This window comes from Anopheles merus, chromosome 3L (assembly GCF_017562075.2).
Source record: "Anopheles merus strain MAF chromosome 3L, AmerM5.1, whole genome shotgun sequence".
In the NCBI taxonomy this organism is placed as follows: Eukaryota; Metazoa; Arthropoda; class Insecta; order Diptera; family Culicidae; genus Anopheles; species Anopheles merus.
The window spans coordinates 9,396,361-9,418,246 of NC_054085.1; the positions used below are offsets into that span (position 1 = coordinate 9,396,361).

General features: G+C 51.9%; 4 protein-coding genes across 4 annotated transcripts; 2 read left to right on the plus strand and 2 right to left on the minus strand.

Annotated features, from left to right (window-relative positions):
• The first annotated feature begins 236 nt into the window (after nt 1-236).
• Nucleotides 237-14,122, plus strand: LOC121599741 (cytoplasmic dynein 2 heavy chain 1). Its single transcript, XM_041927791.1, has 15 exons — nt 237-346; nt 424-922; nt 993-1,123; nt 1,187-1,419; nt 1,488-1,587; nt 1,650-2,175; nt 2,264-3,773; nt 3,850-3,932; nt 3,996-8,410; nt 8,479-10,111; nt 10,173-10,343; nt 10,408-12,359; nt 12,418-12,698; nt 12,761-13,489; nt 13,560-14,122. The coding sequence occupies exons 1-15, from the start codon at nt 310-312 to the stop codon at nt 13,857-13,859; spliced, it is 12,600 nt and encodes a 4,199-aa protein (XP_041783725.1). The 5' UTR covers nt 237-309; the 3' UTR covers nt 13,860-14,122.
• On the minus strand, nt 13,997-16,684 carry LOC121599742 (polyribonucleotide nucleotidyltransferase 1, mitochondrial). Its single transcript, XM_041927792.1, has 3 exons — nt 16,454-16,684; nt 14,395-16,387; nt 13,997-14,330 (listed from the first exon to the last, which is right to left on the minus strand). The coding sequence occupies exons 1-3, from the start codon at nt 16,591-16,593 to the stop codon at nt 14,109-14,111; spliced, it is 2,355 nt and encodes a 784-aa protein (XP_041783726.1). The 5' UTR covers nt 16,594-16,684; the 3' UTR covers nt 13,997-14,108.
• Nucleotides 16,685-16,945: 261 nt separating this feature from the next.
• On the plus strand, nt 16,946-18,699 carry LOC121599474 (NADH dehydrogenase [ubiquinone] 1 alpha subcomplex subunit 9, mitochondrial). Its single transcript, XM_041927306.1, has 3 exons — nt 16,946-17,113; nt 17,248-18,317; nt 18,397-18,699. The coding sequence occupies exons 1-3, from the start codon at nt 17,074-17,076 to the stop codon at nt 18,490-18,492; spliced, it is 1,206 nt and encodes a 401-aa protein (XP_041783240.1). The 5' UTR covers nt 16,946-17,073; the 3' UTR covers nt 18,493-18,699.
• A 449-nt stretch (nt 18,700-19,148) lies between these two features.
• Nucleotides 19,149-21,780, minus strand: LOC121599473 (synembryn). The gene is made up of 4 exons (XM_041927305.1): nt 21,505-21,780; nt 21,036-21,403; nt 20,799-20,973; nt 19,149-20,729 (listed from the first exon to the last, which is right to left on the minus strand). Exons 1-4 carry the CDS (start codon nt 21,583-21,585, stop codon nt 19,707-19,709), a joined length of 1,647 nt encoding a protein of 548 aa, XP_041783239.1. The 5' UTR covers nt 21,586-21,780; the 3' UTR covers nt 19,149-19,706.
• Nucleotides 21,781-21,886: the final 106 nt, after the last annotated feature.

The following is a 21,886-nucleotide window of genomic DNA, read 5'->3' on the forward strand; positions in this document are numbered from 1 at the left end:
GGAAATAATACCGCTCCGTTGCCCAGGGCAACCCAATGGAACCACCTGTTGTTTACCGCTAACTCACTAACAACCCTCGAAAGCCGTCCGTAAACAAAGGTCTTGAACTTCCTTCCCATGTCCACACCCTCCTTCAGGGATTTAATTTCCGTGTTGCCGTTCCGCGGACACTAGTCACTATGGCAACCGGCGAGGGACAACAAAGGCGCTTTTCGTCACAGTACCTGTCAATTGCTGAATGCAAGAACGTTACGCTGCCGAAAAAGTGTCCTAATTACGTGAAATAAATGTACAAATTGCACCACAAAGATGTCCAATCGATACAAATTCATCTACAACGCTTGTGGTAAGTGGTGGTGTATGTGATACTTTGTGGGAAATAGCACTTTTACCATGCCAATCCTGTGTGCTTTCCGCCTGTAGTTGAGTTCTTCGGTGTGACGACACTGGAGAACGGTGACGTCATTAACGAGTTCCTTGACAACGAGGATGTTACCGTGCTGGCGGCCGTCACCGTGGATGGGGAGGTGCTGCTGCAGAACAGCGTCCCCGTGGAGAACCAGTACGGGTTGCTGTTTTACAAAATTCCCAACCTAGACTTTAGTGGTCACACTGGAGCGGCCAAAATTGGTCTGCTAACGTTGGAGGGTGGACTGGCCAAGTCCATTTACAACTCGCTGCAGCGTGTCTTTTCGCCCTACATCCTTAAGAAGTGTGAATATCCGGCAGAGATACGGACGCTGCTGCAGAACCTGCACTCCAGCCTGGGACTTTCGCTGGGTCTGACCGAATCGGGCATCCTTTCGCTGCACGATGAGGTTAGCTTTTGGATGCACAAAACGAAGATGCTGCCAACGAAAGCGGATCGGGAAGCGGCCCGATCGTTCGCCACCATGTTGGAGCGCATAAGCGAACAGTTTGGGTACGAAGCGGAGAACTTTCCTGTGGAGAAGAATGTTCATGAGCTTTTCATTTGATATACTGAATTCCAGTGAAAGTGAGACGTTGAGTTTGAGTAAGCTGGACGAAATGATCGATGTGTGTCAGTCGGCGTTGGACGAGATATGGCGCCTGCCACACCATTACCCACAGAACCGGATGTGTAGCATCTTCGATATGATATGTAGGTTTGCAGTTTTTGGTGGACTTGGCAAGAGCTTCCAACGATTGTGCTTTATATTTTCAGCCGTTCGTGTCGTTTCCTCCTGCACGGAGCATTTGACCGAGTTGGATATGTGGGACATTGGGACGGTTTCGCTGGACGATGCGATAGGTCACGTGAAGGAAACGCTCGATTCCTGGATACAAACTTTCGATTCCTTGACGCGCCTGTTCTGGCCCAACTATGAGCCCCATCCCTGGTTGGGGGAACCGTATCGTTCGAAGCTGTTGACCAAATTTCAAACAAGATACAAAGAGGTACGTACAGTAAGAAGCGTTCTTAGATTGCTCCAATAATTTTACGACGTATGGTTTATTTCCTACAGATTTTGGATATTCGCCACGTGAAGGATCTACTGTACGCATTGTTCTTTGAAAGTGAAAAATACTTCCCGTTGGCCAATGAAGTGGCATTACCTTTTCATGGTAACAAACCTTTCCAAACTTTCCCTTAGAATCAATTAAAATTCCTAGATCTTCATTTCCAGGAATAAACATTTACGATCTTACCCCGCTCGGCAACAAGCGGTGGGAAACGGCAAAAGCGAAAATGGAGCACGCCCTCACCAAGATAGACGAAAGTGCGGCCTTCATACTGCAGCAGAAGATACTGGAAACTGGTGGCAATCCCCGCCACACGGTGATGGTTTTTAATCGCTACAAAGAAATTCTAACCCGTCCCCTGATCCTGGAAACGCTCGCAGCCGAGCGCAATCAAGTGTTCCGCAGCATCGATACGATGATACGGGAGCTGCGCGAGCTGCTCACCACCACAAACTTCACCGAAAGCAACGTGACACCGATCGTGGCCGAAACGCGCTGCTACCGGGTGGTGGAGGATGAGCTGCAGCAGCTCGAATCGATCGTTGCGGCCCTGTGTCGCGATCGGGATGGGTACGCGGAAGCGCTGAAGCGCATCGGCGAGTTCAAGGAGGAAATGCGCGCCCTCGTCCGGGGTAACTTTGAAACGTGGACCGAAAACTCCATGATGGCCATTCGCGATGGTGTGCTGAGGTAAGTAACACACCTTTTCTTTCTCTCTCGGATTGATGGGTAATCATTAATCAAAAAGGTTCCGCGCCCTTTGAAATTTCTCCACCAGCTTGCGAGAAAACCAACCGGTGGTCGTGTTCGACAAGTCGGACAATCAGCTCATGAAGGTTACGTTCGGGCCGAAACTGGTCACCTTCATCGATGAGGCGCGCCATTTGCAGAATCTCGGATTGAAACACACGCCGGAGATTCAGCGCAATGTGTCGCATTCGATGCGGTTTGTGGCGCATGCCCGGCGGTTGCAGCAAGTGGCCACCTTTCACAACACGATCGGTGGCTTGATGGTGCCCTGCATCAGGCCAATCATGCTCAAGAATGCGATGGACTTTTCGAAGCTGGTCAAGAGTGAGTCGGTTTGCTGGAGTGAGGAAGAATCGGTCGAGCGGTACATCGACGCACTGCAGGAATCGGTCAAGCGGTTGCTGAAGGACAACAATCAGCTCACCGGACATCACGAGCAGGCACGGAAAGCGATCCTGAAGCTGATGGACACGGATCTCATCCGGCAGGCGAACGTTTGGAAGGAGGAAATACGCAACCTACGCGAGATCGTTACGAGCATGGAGCGACAGGGATATGGCAATCTGAACCCCTTCAAGCTGCACTGGGACCACCAGCTGTACAAGGTGCTCGAATACCAGTACATTGTAGGTCTGCTGGATGTGCACCAGAAGCTGCCGGAGATACACGTCGACCTGATCTTTCGCCAGCAGCGCATCCAGTTCCGCCCGTCGCTGGAAGAGATTCGCTCCAAGTACTACTCGCAGGTACGCCGGTTCGTCGAAAAGCCGGTCAACTTTAAGGGGCTTTCCGAGCAGGGTGGCGCACTGTTCAAAACGATGATCGACCGCAACTATCAGCACTTTGGTGTGCTGTACGAAAAGGCGGAAATTGTGTTCCGGCAGCTGGTGGAGTTCCGGGACAGCTGGCTACCGTTTGTGGCGCTCGGGATGGTGGACCTGGAGCAGCTCTGCACGGTGCACTGTACGAGCTGGCAGCACTGGGATAACAATTTCCGTGCCTGTAAGCGGTTCAGCCAGCAGTTGGCACGGATACAGGAGCGCGAGAAGGAGATCGATTGTTTGGTTGTGAGCTATGCGCCGCTGTGCAGTGATATTGATGCGCTTAGTCGGCGATACTGGGAAGCGTTGGCGGGGAGCTTGCGGACATCGATTCTGGACAGCATTGCGGAGATACAGGAGTACCTGGCGTACTCGTTCGGTGTGCTGCAGAACATACCACAGGATGAGCTGGGTATTGCCGAATCGAGCGCAAAGTACGAGAAGATCGTTCACGAGCTGCCGAAGATGAGCGAGCTGATGAAGGCGCTGCAGGGGAAGGATTCTTGCTTGGCGGGATGGTGCAAGGAGCGAGTGTCGGCACTGGGCGGAATTTTGTTGCAGTGGAACCAGCTGCAGCCACTGATTGACAATCATCAGACGTTGCTGCAAGGCCGGTTGGACATTATTAAGGAGAATATATTGAGACAGATCAACGAGCTGAACGATGAGGCGGAAAAGTTCTCGATCCGGTGGGAGTCTACTATCAGAGATTTGGAGGTAAGATCAGCTGGTTTGTTTTTACGAACTGGGTGCTTCAATTTCCAATTCTTTCTGGTGCTCCAATAACTTACAGACAAATGAAAATGCTGACATGTCGCTATTCCGTGAGCGTCAAACACAATGGAAACAGGTACTCACCAAGCGGGAAACACTTAAGTAAGTTCGACAGTTGAGATATTGAAGATTTGTATTTTCATCATCCTCTTTCTTTCGTGACAGCAAACAAACGGAAAAGTTCAACATAACCGTTCCCAAGGAGTTTAATGAGGTATTTGCTAAACTGGAGCATGACATTACGGAGCAGGGCAAGAATTGGGACATTTTCAACGAATTCCTCAATGACTACGACACCGTCGCAAACGAAGAGTGGACAATCTATCGTCGACGACCCCATCTGTTGACGGATTTTCTCGGTCGATGGGAAAAACCAACTGCTGGACAGGTGGCTGGTAGTGTGGCTAGTGCTCGCATAAACACAACTATAGAGCGCTACAAGGGTGCATTGCCGGTACTGACCACACTGCAATCGGACGCGCTAATTGAAAAGCACTGGGCCAAGCTGTGCATGATGCTTTCGATCGATTCCAAGTCACAGCACGATCTCTGCTTGGGTGATGTCCTGGGAGCAAGTGAAAAGTTGCAGGATCAAGCCTCTGAAATACAGGCGATTGTACGCAGTGCTGCTTCGGAGCACATCATCCGGCAGGCCATTGTGGAGTTGGAGCAGTGGAGTGCCACAGCCATGCTGAAATTGATCGACTATACCGATTCCAAGGGTGCTGCTCTAAAGTTGATTAAAGATTATGTGGAAACGCTGAACAAAATAGGCGACAATCAGTTTCTCCTCCAGTCGGCTAAGAATTCGGCCTCGTTCGAGTCGTTCTCCGACCAGGCAGATGTGTGGGAGGAGAAGCTGAACAATCTCGATTACATCGTGACGCACCTAAACCAGATCCAGAAGCGCTGGATCTACTTGGAGCCGATCTTTGGCGTAGGGACGCTAAAGAAAGAGGAGGCTGTGTTTCGCAGCATCGACAAAAACTTTCGCTATATAATGAAGGAGATTGCGGACGATCCGCGGGTTGTGTCGGTGAACAAGATCAACAATGTGCTGTCGATCATTGAAACGCTGCAGGGACAGATCGCACGCTGTCAGAATGCGCTGAGTGCGTACATCAAAGCGAAGCGGAATGCATTTTCGCGGTTTTACTTCTTGTCGGACGATGATCTGCTGGAACTGCTAGGGCAGTCATCGAAGGAGAGCATCGTGCAGAAACATATCAGGAAACTGTTTCCCGGGATATACAGGTTGGTGCTGGATGAGAGCTCTTCAAGGGTGATTGGTTTCGCTAGCGAGGAAGGAGACGAACTGCGGCTGGAGGATTCAATCACGATCCAGGGAGTTCCCGTTGAGGATTGGTTGAATGTACTGGTGGAGAAAATCAAGGACACACTAAAGACACTCCTCGCGCAATGTCTACAGCTAACCGATTCGCTTGATTCTGCCACGATCGAACGCTACCCAATGCAGATCATTTGCCTGGCCAACTCGATCTCATTCACCAAACGCACCGAAAAGGCAATCATTGGAATGCAGCTAGCGAACCTCAAGCAGCACGTGCAGAACGAAATATCCAAATACTCGACGATGCTACAGCAGTGCGAAAATCCACTCACAGGCATCAAGCTACGATCACTTCTAATAGATCTTGTGTACCAGCAGACCACGGTCGACTACCTCCTGGCGCACAACGTGACAAACGTGAGCGACTGGTATTGGCTGCAGCAGCTCAAGTTCTATGCCGATGGCAAAGCGAACGTTACCGTTCGTATGGTGTACGCTGAGTTCCGCTATTCGTACGAATTCTTGGGGAATTACGCCAAGCTGGTGTACACATCGCTCGCTCACAACTGTTACCTCATCCTGACGCAAGCAATGCAACTCGGACTGGGTGGCAACCCATTCGGACCTGCCGGTACAGGTAAGACAGAGTGTGTCAAGTCGCTCGGTGCCATGCTCGGCCGGTTGGTGCTGGTGTTTAACTGCGACGAAAACATCGATACGGCCGCCATTGCACTCATCCTTTCCGGGCTGGCACGGTGCGGTGCTTGGGGCTGTTTCGACGAGTTTAACCGACTTCAGGAAGCAACGCTATCCTCCATTTCGATGCTCATCCAACCACTCCAGCGTGCCCTAAAAGACAAGCAAGAGGAAGTGACAATGGGCGGTGAAACGCTCCCACTGGATCAGCACTGTTGCGTGTTTGTAACGCTCAATCCGGCCGGGGAGGAGTACGGTGGTCGACAGCAGCTCCCACTCAATCTTCAGGCACTGTTTCGCCCGATCGCTATGCAAGCTCCGAGGCCACAGCAAATCGCACGCGTCACACTGTTCGTTGAGGGTTTCACGCATGCCGATCGCCTCGGAGCACAGATTGTGGAGTTGTTTGAGCTATCGCAAAAGATTCTATCCCGCCAGCGGCACTACGATTGGGGACTGCGTGAGCTTAAAGCAGTACTGTTGGCCTGTGGTCGGGCATTGAAATCCATCGACGGGGAGTCACGCGAATATGCCCAAGAGGCAGCGGTAGTGGTGAACGTGATTCGAGCGAACCTTATGTGCCGACTTACAATATTCGACGCAAAACGGTTCGATGTGCTGCTCACCAACGTGTTCCCGGCCGTTCCGATTGCACCGAGCGCAAACGCGGAGCTGCGGGCGAAAATTCTGGACGCATTCTCGACACTCGGCCAGCAGCAGAACGAGCGGCAGGTGGAGAAGTGTCTGGAGCTTCAGGCTCAATTGCAAAAGCGCATGGGAGTGGTCGTGATTGGACCGCCCCAATCAGGTAAAACGACCATCATCGCGCTGCTGAAGGAAGCACTGATTGCACAAGGACAGATCATACGCATCCATACGATCTCACCGAAGTCAATGAGTCGGGTGCAGCTGCTCGGAAGGCTTGATCCGGACACACGCCAGTGGACGGACGGTGTGCTGACCTCCATGGCGGTGGCAGTGAATGCGGAAAGTCGTAACGTTACCTCGTGGATCATCTGCGACGGTGATGTCGATCCGGAGTGGATCGAGGCACTCAACTCGGTGCTGGACGACAATCGTCTGCTGACACTACCCTCTGGCTGGCGCATCCAGTTCGGTAGTAACGTTAATTTCATCTTTGAAACGCACGATCTTTCGATGGCATCACCGGCAACAATCTCTCGCATGGGTATTATTAATCTGAACGCAGAAGATCATCCTTATCAATTGATCGTATCCGGTTGGTTGGCAAGAAATCCACAGGGTGATCTCCTGAAGTCTTACTTCGATCAACATCTTTACCGTGCGATCGATTGGATTGAGGAGCATCGTGAGCGACCGGCCGGCTACTCGTTGGTTAGTCTCGCCCAGTCAGGGCTTGTTGCGATCGAAGGCATCAAAAACACGGATCAGTTCTGTGCCGATCTACTTTCCGGCTTGAATGGAGTGCTCAGCATGTCCGCAAAGAATGCCCTCTCCAACCAGGTGTACGCTTGGGCAGACATTGCAATCACCGACAGTGCCGTGGCGGAGTATCACTATTACAACAGCTTCCGAGACATGATCGAGCTGTACAGTACGGATGACATAACGGGAGCGTCGATCGAAAATGGGAACTACGTCAACGTGCTCGTCCGAACTCCACTGATGAAGCTGAACAGTGATTTGCTGAAGCATATCATCGCTTCGAAAGAACGTTACGTGGCGTTACTGGTCGGTCCGAGCGGTAATGGCAAGAGCCTGCTGTTGCAGACGATTGTGAGCGAGTTCAGTGGCTATCAGCTTGTTACGATCAACTGTAGCGCACAGCTAACCACTGCCAACATTCTCTACACGCTCAAGCAAAACTCACTGATCGTAACGACCGTTAAGGGAAAGGAATATCGTCCCAACTTTTCGCGCATCGTGCTGTACTTGAAGAATATCGATCTCTGCACGGTGGATGCGTGGGGTACCTGTGAAGTGGTGGAATTGCTGTTGCAGCTTATCCATCGTCACGGGTTCTACTCCGATGGTGTGGAGTGGATAAGTGTGAGCGGTGTGCAAGTGTGTGCCTCGGTGACGGATCTTGAGAAGATTACACTCTCTCCAAGGTTCCTCTCGATCTGTCGTTTGGTGCGATTCGGACAACCAAACGAGCAGGATATGGAAAGCATCGTGCGAAGCATTCTACTCCCCGTTTATAATCAGCTGGTTAAAGGAACAACACGTCTAAAGCTACACGATCTAGTACGATCCATCATCAACGTGTACGTCAAGATCAATCAGCAATTTTCGCCCGGTGAGGCAACGCACTACCGCTTCACGCCGAAGCTGATCGAGAAGTGGATATCGGGCCTACTGTTCTACGCGGAGGAAAACTTTGGAAAAGCACTGCTCTACGAGTGCTGTCGCATCTTTCGCGATCGTTTAGTTACAGCGGAGGATAGGGAACAGTTTGAGGACATTATTCGCGATGAGTTCCGCATGCTGGAACGGCTGGAGCAAGGTGAGCTGTTTGTGCCGAAAGAAGGTGCTCAGCGAAGGGGCGATATGCAGATGATATCTGCCGAACAATGGCATAGTATGGTCGACCATAGCATTACTGTTTGTAGTAAGTATTTCGCTGGTGTTGTATTTCAAGAAAAGCTGTTATTATAATTATAATCGTCTCTTCTCTAGATGCTGAAAATGTTCTCATTGACGTACCGATGAGTGTCGGCTTTTGTGAAACGATCGCCTCAATAGCTCGAGCCTTATCACGCCCGTACGCGAACCTTGTCATGGTTGGACGGGCAGGTTCTGGACGTCTCCAAGCGCTCTACACGGCCTGCACCATGCTCAATGTACGGGTAGCATTCCCTCAAATGTCACGCCACTATTCTATGGGCGAGTTTAATAACGATCTGAAGATCGTTATGCAAAACTGTGCACTGGAAAACGAACCCGTCTCCTTCTTCCTTCATCACGCCGTCGCCAACTATCTGCCCGATGCGATGAAAACATGTGAAGCAATTCTAGCCGGTGGAGACCTGGCCGATTTCTTTGGTGATGATTTAGAGAACATTGCAGCTCCACTGAAGCCACAAGCTGCTCTAGAGTCGTTCCAGATGTCTCTGTCGGCTTATTTCATACAGCGGCTGCGATCAAACTTTCATCTGGTGGTGATCCTGGAGTCCGAGTCACCTACAGTCCGATCACTGTTTGAAAGCTATCCAGCGTTACATCAGAAATCTGAAATGGTTTGGATATTATCGGAAGCCGTCTCCAGGGCGGAAGATCTCCGTACCTATCTGACCACCATCGGAGGAGTCGGAGATACGGTGCAAAAGTCCCACCAAGAACCCAACTCACTTCTCACTCCTCTACCCGTGTACTTTAACGATCTGATCGATGTAGACATCTCCAGCTGGAGCCGTTCCCCTCTACGACGCATCCATTTAATCCGATCCTACTTCCATCTGTACGGTCAGGAGAAGGCTAAAAAAGAACAGTACAAAGCAAAGATCCAGATCGGTGTGGACAAACTTTCCGAAACTCACCGGGTGGTGGAGCAGCTGAAAATCATAGCCCAAGAAAAACAGCAAGCATTGGCAGAGAAGCGCAAACTTGCCAACCAATCGCTGGACATGATCTCCAACACGATGAGCTCGGCAAACGACAAGAAAACGGAGCTGCTCGAGCTGCAGCGTCAGGCGCAAGAGAGCAGCGAAAAGCTGATCGAGCGGAAGCGTGCCATCGAGGAGGAACTCAGCCTGGTGGAACCAACGTTGCGCGAGGCCAGCGCTGCTGTGGGTCAGATCAAAACAGAGGCCTTATCAGAAATACGTTCACTTCGAGCGCCGCCCGAGATTGTTCGCGACATACTGGAGGGTGTGCTGCGGCTGATGGGCATCCGGGATACGTCCTGGAATAGCATGAAAACGTTTCTGGCCAAGCGTGGCGTAAAGGAGGACATCCGTTCGCTCGATCCTTCCCGCATCAGTCCGGAAAATTGCGCGTCTGTGGAGAAACTACTGCAGACAAAGGCGGACTCGTACGAACAGCGCAATGCCAAGCGTGCGTCGGCTGCGGCAGCTCCCCTTGCGGCCTGGGTCATAGCGAACGTAAAGTACGCGAAGGTGATGCAGAGCATTAAACCACTGGAGCGGGAGCAGAACCTGTTGAAAGAGAACCTAGACCAGGCCGAGGCGGACATGCAATCATTGTCCAGTGGGTTGGACAATGTGAACGATACCGTCCGCAGCTTGTCGGAGCAGTTGAACGTGTACACGCAGGAAGCAGCTATGCTAGAGATAAAGCTGGATGAAGCAAAGTAGGGCATAATTGATCAAATTTTGCATATTTATATAACCACACAAATCCTCTCGTTACAGAAACACACTCCATACGGCAGAAATACTGGTACAAAACCTTAACAGCGAGTACACCAGCTGGAGCAGGGAGCTGGATGACTTGAACGATGCGATCACTCACCTCGATGGGCGATGTTTTATGACTGCGCTGAACATAACTCAGCTTTCGCAGATGAGTCTCGAGGAGCGAAGGTAAGCCGTTCGATCTTCATTAAATTCGACGTTGGGAATTGAACTTCCTGTTTCTTCCTTGAAGATCCTGCATGACAAAGCTATCCGACGTAACGAATCTGCCCCCGTTCAGCTTGGACCAGCAACTGATCACCAACCAGGACAAGATCATCTGGGAAAGCATGGGCCTAACGGCAGACCAGCAGTATCGCGAAAACGCAGCAATGCTAGTTAAATTCCTCTCCCTTTCCTACTTTTCCACCCCAACGCCACTACTAATTGATCCATCCGAGTACGGCCAGCAATGGCTAACGAACTATCTCACCTACCTGAACCGTACGTACGAGCTAACGAGCCAAGGAGCGGACCGGTTCGCCTACAGCCTAGAGCTGGCAGTACGTTTCGGCAAGGTACTGATCGTGAAAAACGTTAACGCCATCCAGGCGCCACTGCTGTCACTGTTCTGCACCGCGGTGCAGTGCCACTTTAACAAGAAGCTGCTCCACGTGGGCAACAAAACGGTGGATCTGCACGACGACTTTAAGCTGATACTGATTACGCAAAACGAAACGCTTGCGCTGGATGAAGAGCTGCGTGCACAGCTGATGACGCTCAGGTTCACCACCACGACCGCGGGGTTGACGGACGTGCTGACGTACAGATGGGTACAGACGAAGCAGCCGGAAATTGAGCGCAAACGTACCGAGTTGCTACAGGAGGAGGGTAAGCTCATGAAGGAAAAGCTCAACCTGCAGGATAAACTACTGCAGGAGCTTTCCTCCGCTCAGGGCGATATTTTGAAGAATGAACCACTGCTCAATACTCTGAACAGCATTAAGGGCAGTGCGGCTGCGATTGAGAAGGCTCTGGAGGAGTTTACGCACGTCCGGGACACAATCATGGAGCACTACACGCAGCGTACGGCGCTGAGTGAGCTGGCCGCTACACTGTACATGGGACTACGCCGCTTCTATGCAATGAACGTTGGGAAGTATGTTTCAATATTTCTGAGCGTGATTGATAATGACAAGCATGCGGCACAGGACGAACTGTACAAGATCCTCGTACGGAGAGTGTTTTCGCTTCTGAGTCGAAGCATCCCCAAGGACGAACAGATCATTCTAGGGCTGAATGTGTGCAAGCAAGCCTTTCCGGAGTTGCTCCCCGAGCGGGAATGGGAGTCGTTTGTGCACAACTTTACCAACCTGGACGCATCATCCAACTACGATGGACAGAGTCCCCGATGGATAAGATCAGAGCTTGCTGGTAAGGTAGTAGCCCTGCAAGCGTTACATCCAGAACTTTATGCGCGTCTTGAGCTAGAGAATGAACCAGCCTGGAGAAAGTACACCGAAGCGGACGAAGCCATCGCCCCGGTTTCGTTGACTGAGTTCCAGCAGATACTGATCGCGCAAGTATTGCGGCCCGATTTGCTCACCAAAACCATCCACCGATCCGTGCGCAATATGCTAGGCGTGAAGAGTCTGTACAGCACCCGTCCGTCAATAAAAAGTCTTGCGGAGGAGTCGACCCCAGCGGAACCTCTGCTACTGGTTACTGCCTCCGGGATGGATCCTTCGGAGGAAATCCGTGACCATGCCCGCCACTGTCCCGGCGTCGGTTTGACGAAGTACAGTGAGTTCTCGATCGGCAAGGGGCAGGAAATGGAAGCGCTCAAGATGGTGAAAGATGCAGCCAACACGGGTAGCTGGATCTGTATCAAGAACGTACATACAGTGCCACAGTTTCTGTCCACCACGTTAGATGATGCGCTGAAAACGATTTCCCTGGCAGATGGGTTCCGGCTTTGGTTAACGTCGGAATCGGACCAACACATTGGTGAGACGTTCCAGAAGAAATGCAATAAGGTGCTGTATGAACCTCCCGCGGGACTGAAGTACAAGTTAAAGCTACTGCTCGAGCAGCACTCGCAAAGCATCAGCACAAAGAAGCGAGACTATAAAACGATCAAGCTGTACGTTGGGCTTTTCCTGCTGCATTCTATTATCCAGGAAAGGCGATCGTATATTCCGCAGGGTGAGTAAGGTCGTACCTTAACATCTTAACTGGAATTAATGCTTCTCTCTCTCTGCAGGTTGGAGCAAACGGTACGACTTCTCCGATGCGGATCTTCGCACCGCCATGGACATGATACAGTACGTGGAAGCAGCCGGCACGGGAAGCACGCAAAAAATTCCCTGGCCACTGGTGCAAGGGCTAAGCGAGAAGCTTAGCTACGGCGGTAGAATAGACAATGATCAGGACTTCAACCGGTTGGAGTGTCTCATCAGAGAGTTCATTGATGAGAAAATCATGACCAGCCGCTGGCAGCCCATGTTCCTTAACATAACCGTGCCCAACTCCAGCCATGTGGAGGTTAGTAACGTCTATCACGTTGGCGTACAGTATTTAATTCAATGTCTCTTTCCATTTAACAGGATTATGTGAAAGCTTTCGATCAACTCCCGGATACGGACAGCCCAACACTGTACGGCATACCGGCTTCAACGAACGCTTCACGCGATCTCATCTTTTGTCGCAATACGTTGAAAATACTGCGCTCCCAGTACTTCTCCTCGGGCACCGTTCAAAACTATGACAAACGTTTACGACCCATCGTTAGCCTGTGGAACAAACTGCTGTCCACGGCGAACAGCTCTTCCGCTGGCTTTATTGCCAAGCTGAACTCACTCATCGAGCGATCGCGGGACAGCACTGATCCTTGGATGATCTTTGTCGTTTCGGAGCTGACGGTGGCACGGAACCTACACACTACCATCAGCGACTGTTTCCAGGCACTGAAGGTAGCGCTGAAAGATGCGGGTCTGCTGAGCAGCAAGGATCGCTCACTGCTCACGACGATCTGCGACAATCAGGTGCCGATACAGTGGCGTCGCATATGGAGTGGACCAAAAACGGTTATCGAGTATCTGCGAGCGGTTTCTTTCAAAACTAACAGTACAGAGCGTATGTATGGCTCGTTGCTGGAACGGCAGGCCGTGCAACAGGTCGATTTTAACCATCTGTTCAACGTGGAAGCCATGCTGACGGCATTAAAGCTGAGCAGATCTAAACAGTCTGCCATTTCCACCACGGAGCTGCATTTGTGTGCCACATTTGGGGCGGCTGGTGTCGCAAAGAAGGGAGTAATGGTGGCTTCACTGCTGGTGAGTTACTGTTTGAAATGTTTCTACGATTGGTTTGTTATCACTTTCTTCCCTCTAAACCATGTTTTAGATTGATGGGGGCACATTGAAGCAGAACAAATTGGCCATCCAACAGTCAGCTTTACAGCAAGGGCCCGACATCAACGCAACGGGTTCATTTGAGCTGAATTATGAACCTCGTGGGTCGGCTACCGCTAGCAAAGGGGGTACAAGAGACGACCTACTGCCCGTACCGCTGTACAACAACATTTCGCGCGATGTGCTGCTGTGTACGATCGGGATGGAAATTGCACCGGGATTTAGCAGCACGCAACTGATATCAGCTGGTATAGCTCTTATTGTCCCCGAAACGATCAGTAGTAATGTTTAAGTTTAGAAATTGATTTAAAAAAGGGTTATTGAAGTTCACCAAAGACAGTTTTGTAGATGCTGCCGACAGTTTTGGCAAATGCTACAGAAGATGATTGCACCGTGAGTTTTTCAAACAGTTTAGAAGTTAGTTTCAAACTTGATTCTTACAATATGTACACTTTTTATTGCCTAGTTTCGATACTCTTGTCCTTACCTACGGCAGTACGATTTCTTTTCCCTTTCACAGTTTGACCGCACCAAGTAAAGATTAACTTTTCACATCCTCCATCCCGCTGGTCGTTGGGTTTGTTGTTGCGCCGGCTGTGGCACCTGCTGCACCTGGCCGATCGAGATTCCGAATCATGGCAGTGGCCGGACCTTGCAGTACCTTTCGTGATAGGCGCATGTACCCGGACACGGGATCACGGCCAAAGTATTTCACCTGAATTTCTGCACCCACTTGCAATCCAAGCGCTGACGGATGAGCAATCTGCAAGGAAAACAAGAATAATTAAAAGAGTTCAAGGGATCATGCTGGAATGTTCGCAAGCTACCTTTCGCTGATCGAGCTGCGAGTTGTGCAGCAGTGTTGGTGGCATCGAAGGATACAGCGTCACCATCACACCCGTATCGCGCAGCTCCACTATCCGGGCCGTGTAGATGGCACCAAACTCTAGGTCCGGTATCTTTTCCGCCTTCAGCAGATTCTCCAGGTACTCCTTCGCCTCGTGCATGGCCGCCTCGGATGGGGCAAATATCCGGAAGCTCGTTTCGTCGTCCGGGGTTAGCTGTACGCCCGTTTCGAGATACAGCCTCCTAAGGTTTGTGCCTCCCGGTCCGAGCAGTTTCGCCCGCTGATGTGCCCCGATCACCAGCCGATCCGTTACGGGCCAACAATCTTTCCGCACGGTGCGCGACGCACCGATCGTTTCGTCCATCAGGTCGAGTATTTTAAAGCGAGCTTCCATCGATTTCTGCAGCGCTTCCATCACCACCTTCAGCGGTATGCCAGGCACCTTTATATCCGCCTGTATCGCCGTCATGCCGCGCCTCGTACCCGCCACCTTCATGTCCATATCGCCCATGTAGTCCTCGATGCCGAGCAGATCGGTCAGTATGCAGTAGTCCTGCAGGTGTTTCGTGTCGTTGTTTTCGTACTTCGTTATCAACCCGATCGCTACACCGGCGGCCGCTTCCTGAACCGGCACGCCCGCATCCATCAGCGCCATCGAGCCGGCACACACGGTCGCCATCGAGCTGGACCCGTTCGATTCCAGCACCTCTGAGGTGAGACGTACTGTGAACGGGTGCTCGTTCGGGATGATCGGCACGAGCCCCTTCTCCGCCAGCGCACCGTGCCCAATCTCGCGGCGCCCGATCGGCCCGATCTTGCCCGTCTCACCCGTCGCGTACGGGGGGAACTCGTAGTGCAGGAAGAAGTTTTTCGACCGCATCCCACTGTCGAGCGAAGCGATCGGATCGAGCCGCAAAGCACTCTCGGGCGAATCGAGCGCGACGGTGCAGAATACTTGCGTCTGGCCGCGCTGAAACAGCGCCGACCCGTGCAGTGGTTTGTGCAGGTTGACCGAGCAGCTGATTTTGCGCAAATCGTCCAGCCCCCGCCCGTCGCAACGTCGCTTTTCCTCTAGCAGCATCTCGCGGAACACACCCTTCACGAACTTGTTGAACGTTTCCGAAATTACACCGGGGTCGGCGGCCGGGAAGCTCGACCACACTTTGTCGATCGTATCGGTGCGCGTTTTGCTGACCGCCTGATCGCGGCTGAACTTGTCGTGCGAATAGTCACGGAAGATTTCCCTCAACCGCATCTCCGACATCGTTTGGACGGCGTTTTGAATCTCTTCGTCTACCGCCGGAAGTGGTTCCAGTGCTCGCTTGGGCTTGCCGTACATCTTTTGCAACCGCTCGATGCCGTTGATGATAAGCTGAGCCTCCTTCGTGCCCTTCTTGATCGCCATTCGGAGTTCGTTTTCGTTCACCACCTTCCCTCGACCTTCCAGCATGACGACCAGATTCTGACGGGTGGCCGTTACCACCAGATCCAGCGAGCTGAGCTGCATCTCTTTGCGGGTGGGGTTTATGATCGCTTCGTTGTCCACCAAACCGACGCGAACGGCACCGACGGGACCGTTCCAGGGGATGTCGCTCAGCGCCAGCGCTGCCGACGCACCATTGATCGCCTGCACGTCCGGCGGGTTGGCCGAATCGATAGCAAGCATATTGCACACGATCTGTGTGTCGTAGCGAAACTCGGCGGGAAAGAGTGGCCGTATCGAGCGGTCCACCAGCCGAGCGGACAGGATTTCCTTTTCCGAGGGTCCAAGCTCACGGCGCAGAAAGTTGGTCGGGATGCGACCGGCGGCTGCCGACTTTTGCCGATAATCGACCACCAGCGGCAGGAAGGAGGTATTCTGTGATTTCTGTTTCGACACCGCCGTCACCATAACGGCCGTATCGCCGATCGTTACGACGGAACATCCGTCCGCGAAGCGTGCATACTTTCCGGATGAGATCTTTAGGATTCTCCTGCAAAAAGTGGTACGGCATTCGATGAACATTTCAGCTCTATTCCGTGCAAAATGCTGTGCTTACCCCGTGCTTAAAGCTACATCGACTTCGGGACTTTCGAAGGCGGGCGTACTGAGCTGCCTCCGGATGGCGCATCGCACGTGCGGCAGGATGTGAAACACTTTCCTTCGATACTGGCAAAGTTTTGCAATATTGTGTAACATTTTAAGGGCTACCTGCGGCCAAACGAACGTGTATAAACAAACAAAATCCCGTAACAAAATTATCTGTGCGGCGCCGCACACGATTTTGCGATAGCCGGCGAGGGAGCTGTCAACACGCGCATGTAAATATTATTCTTTCAAACGTCTTACGGCATCCGCCTGTCAACGCGATCAGACGTTTGAAAATGGCATTGTGATTATTTTTTTCATTTTGTGAGAAAATAACGATTTACAATTTGTATTGCACAATTAAAAACATTTTCTATGCAATCATCCCGTTAGAAAAAGCAAATAATTTTCCATTTTTATTTAAATTCTCTTCGCTGTCAGCTCATCAAACGTCACCAGAGCACGGTGACATTTTGACAGCTGGGAGAAGATTGCAGTTTTCTTCCCAACAAAAAAAACACAGCAGGGAAGGATTCCGAAACGAAAGAAGTGACTCGAGAGGCACCGTAAATTCGGTTTTTCGTCCCGAAAATGGCATCTCTGATCCTGGTCAATGGGGTGCAGCTGGCAAGTAAGTGCAGGGCGACGATGTTCCAACCGATCCGACCGCGGGCTGGATCGATTCCGGGACACAATCCGTCGGTTTGTTATGTAATTTGTTTGACCAGTGTGGCTAATCGTATCTGCATCCTTTCACCGACACAGAACAACAAACCGGGCTGCTCGGTATCGTGTGCCTGAAGGCGAACTACAGCAGCGATGCGCCGCGCAAGCTGAAGACGACCAGCCTGGCGGCGATGAAGCGCGGCACGGGCGGCCGCTCGAGCTTCAACGGCATCGTCGCGACCGTGTTCGGCAGCACCGGGTTCCTCGGGCGATACGTGTGCAACAAGCTGGGCAAAATTGGCAGTCAGGTCATCATCCCGTACCGGGCGGATCACTACGAAGCGATGCGCCTGAAGCTGGTCGGCGATCTCGGCCAGGTGCTGTTCCATCCGTACGATCTGCGCGACGAGGAAGCGATCTACAAGGCGGTGAAGTACTCGAACGTCGTCATCAATCTGGTCGGGCGCGACTGGGAGACGAAGAACTTCACGTTCAAGGATGTGCACGTGGACGGGGCCCGTCGGTTGGCCCGGATTGCGCGCGAAGCCGGCGTGGAGAAGTTTGTGCACGTGTCGAGCCTGAACGCGACGCCGAACCCGCAGCCGTTCTTCACCAAGGAGGGCAGCAAGTTCCTGGCGAGCAAGTACTACGGCGAGCTGGCGGTGCGGGAGGAATTTCCCGATGCGATCGTGTTCCGCCCGTCGGACATCTACGGGCAGGAGGATCGGTTCCTGCGCTACTACGCGCACATCTGGCGCCGGCAGTTCCGCGCGATGCCGCTGTGGTATAAGGGCGAGCGCACGATCAAGCAGCCGGTGTACTGTTCCGATCTGGCGCAGGGTATCGTGAACGCGATCAAGGACTCGGACAGCCAGGGCCAGACATACCAGGCGGTGGGGCCGCGCCGGTACAAGCTGTCCGCGCTGGTCGACTGGTTCCACCAGGTGATGCGCAAGGACGAGAAGTGGTGGGGATACTATCGGTACGATCTGCGCTACGATCCGACCTTCCGCATGAAGGTGCTGCTGACCGAGCTGGTGTCGCCGTCGTTCCCGATCGGCGACGTGCACACGGAGCGGGTCGAGCGGGAGTACGTGAGCGATGAGGTGGAGAAGGGCGTACCGACGCTGGAAGATTTGGGCGTCAATCTGACGTACATGGAGGATCAGGTAAATGTGGTTTAAGTGGAAATTGAGTTAAAGAGCAATATTTACAACCTTTTTGCTTCCTATTATCCTTTTTTTGTAGGTTCCTTGGGAACTGAGACCGTACCGTGCCGCCCTGTACTACGACGCCGAGCTGGATGAGTTCGAAAAGCCAACGCCACCACAGTACATCCAGTAGTAAGAGAAAAGCCTTTGCTTCATCTCTCTCCCTCCCTCTCGTCCCGGCGCTGCCCGGAAAAACGAACGATCCGAGCGCGTTTGTGCTTAGTTGTAGAGCGAGCGAATTTGTGCGCGAGTTGTGGTGCGAATTGGAGACCTTCGCCTTACCACAAGTGTAAAAAAAAACGTTTAAAAAACTAATTCAAAAATAAAATAACAACAAAAAATATAACGCCCGATAAAAATAAATTACCCACTGCCTTGAAGCGTTTCTCTTAGCGTCGTCACGTAAGTTATAAGATATTGGTTTTTTATTATTGGCTGAAGTTGGCTGGAGATCCATGGTTCGATATTAATACAACAGTCTCTACAAACAACATTCAGGAGTTACGAAACAGTAGTTAACAACTAAAACGAGAACTGGGGCCGTGAAGGGCCCCGGAAACACAACAGCAGAGATAAACAACATCGAATGGTCAGCGTTGGCATATAATAGTATTAGTAATAGTAGAAGTAATAGTAGCGGAAATGCGCTCGTGATGTCAATGTGGAATAAGGATATCCGAAATATCCCGCGGGAAGGTATGGTGCAGTTGCTTGAGCAGCAATGTTAACGTTCAATGCGCGCCGTATACCTTCTTCTACTGCTCCAATATCGATCGCATCGTTTGATTGTTTTTCGTCATCCTTTGCCCTTTACTTTAGATTGCTTTTACACAAGCGATCGATTAAAACGTTTTCCCCCTCTTTTTGCGCGACGGAAGCAGTTGCATATTTAAAACTAGCAATTCATAATGCTTGGGGCATGACTCACACACGCACGAGTCAATAAAATACCGGCAAACAATACTACGAAAAAACGGAACGGAACGTGGGGGGGAAACCATTAACTCTACGCGTAAATCTATTTAAACCGGTAACCCGATTTTCGAATGTTAGTTTTGGCAATGGACGCGGGGCGACAATGCGCCGGTACGCGTTCGGCGGGATCGCAGGTGCCTGTGCTTTGTCCGCGTGCCAGGTGCGGCGATGAATGGGTTTGAGCTAAATAGTGTTTTTTGGCATCACATCATAGCCGTACGCTCACGCTAGCGTCCTTTTGCCAGCCCCGAGGACGAACAATTGCTGCCTTGTTTGCGCTTGAAACCGTTTGAACCGGCAAAAATATGCTGCAAACGACTAGGGAAGGGGGAAGGTGTGCAAAAAGGGTCCCTCGCGGCGGTTTTCCGACATCTATGTCTTTCGCTTATGATCCCGCTGCTGCTCTGGTATTTCCTCCTGCAGCTCCATTATGTGATCGACGGCGTGCGGCTTTCCGTCCTCGCCGATCTTGCACGGCTGTATCAACCCCTGCCGCTGCAGCTTATCCATCAGCTTCACCAGCTCCATCGCTTCGTACTCTTTCTGCTCCTCCGACATACCCTCCAGTGGGTTCGGTTTCGGTGACTCGTAGCACCCAATCACCGGATTGATCGCGTGCTGTATCTGTTTGTACTCCTCCGTATCGCTATCCTCGCTGTCCGACGAGTACTGCTCGCCACCGTTGCCGGTGCGACCACCCAGCAGTCCCCGGTTAGCGAACAGGCCCGCCGCATTACCGTACCCCGTGTACTTGATCATCCGGCCGACGTTCTCCTTGCACAGCACAAACAGCAACTCCGCCGACAGGTCAGCGATCTGGGTGCAGGGGCTGGTCAGCAGGGAGCATAGATGGTTGCGCAGCTCTTTGCCCACCTCCGGCCGGTCGCGCACATCACGCAGCGGCGGCAGAATGATCGACCTTACGTACCGGCGATGAACGCCGTCGGCCCGCACCGCCTTGATCAGCACGGTCAGTATGGGGGACAGCAGCTCGTATTGGTCCGATTTCTTTTCCGCCTTCTGGAAGTTTTTGCGCAGAAACTCTACCAGCACGTGCAGCACGTACACGTTGTTGGCCTCGAACGGGACGACGGTGGATGGGTCGGGTCCATCGCTGCCGGGGGTGGAAGCGCTATCGAGCTTGGAGTGCAGCGACGATACCAGCTCGACGTAGCAGCTTACCGGGACGCTCGTGAGCAGGTTGACGATGTTGGAGTGTAGCAGCACAATCTTGTCCCGATTCAGCGTGCGGTAAAAGAACAGATCGTGCAGTACGGTCACGAGCCGATGGAACTGTGTCGCTTCCTCCTCCTCCGGGACGAGATTGTCCGTCGAGCGTACTGTTAGGTTGAACAGCACCTTCAGCACCTCATTGATTAGATCAAGATCTTTGTCCTAAAATGCGATTTGAGTAACAAAAACGGATCAAATCGTCAGCACAACAAATCATCGGGTAATAATTACACTGAATTCCTTAAATATTGCCGCCTGACTCATGAACAGATCCAGCGTTTCCACCAGATACACCAGCCCGTGCAGCTGATCGCGTACTTTGGCCCGAATATCACAATTGATCGCTGTCAGCAGAAACAGTAGCTTCATGTCAAAATACTTGATATCGTACCCGTACGGTGCTTCCCTAAAATGTAATTAAATTAATTAACCTTCCTCCATTTCACCTTTCATTGCATTCGTACGCACTTGTACATCTTGACGCGCCGGATGATGCCCTCGGTGGATGCATTGGTGAGACACATTTCCTGGCACTTGGTGCTTTGGAATATCATATTGCTCAGACATTTGAGGGCTTCCACCTGTACCTCCTCGCTGGCCGGCGCGTCACACCCTTCCGGCGTCCCGATGCCGGCCAGCTGCAGTAGCCCATCCAGCTGCCCCCCGCTAACCGTCTCGTTCAGGTAGGTTTTGTCACGGGCCAGCACTTTGATTGCCATCAAACAGTCCACCCGGTGGGGCATGGCCGGGTCCGCCAGGTACTCGAACAGCTTGTTCCAGATCACCACCCACTGGCCCGTGCTGGTGAAGTGCATAAAGTTAAACACCTGGGAATTCTGTAAGACCCACGAGAGGGAAAGGAAACATTAACGTTAGTACCGATTACGTCGCCCACAGCGTCCAGGGGGAATTACGTGCCTGGCCGGGGACGACCTACCTGTTTGTTGAATTTCACCAGCGCTTCCTTCACCCGCCCGTAGTCACCGCTCAGCAGGCAGCTTAAGCTTTCCGCATCCATCGCTATTGCTTGTTGCACACGCGCACGCACTATTCTAGGTTAACTCACGACCACGTCTTGCTCGAGCCACGTTCCGTACCGGTTTGAAATGGTTAAATTGGATTATAATCTACACGACGATTCCGAGGGTGCAGTACAATTTTGGGGGTGCTTCGAACAAATCGATCGCAATCAAAACAAAAAAGCAAAACAATCTACAACGGGCTGTCAAAACCAGTGTGGCCAGATAATTTTGGCGGTTTTCGGTAGGCGCATCAAAATTTTATCGGTAGTTTTCGGTAGGTTAAAACTCGAAACTTAA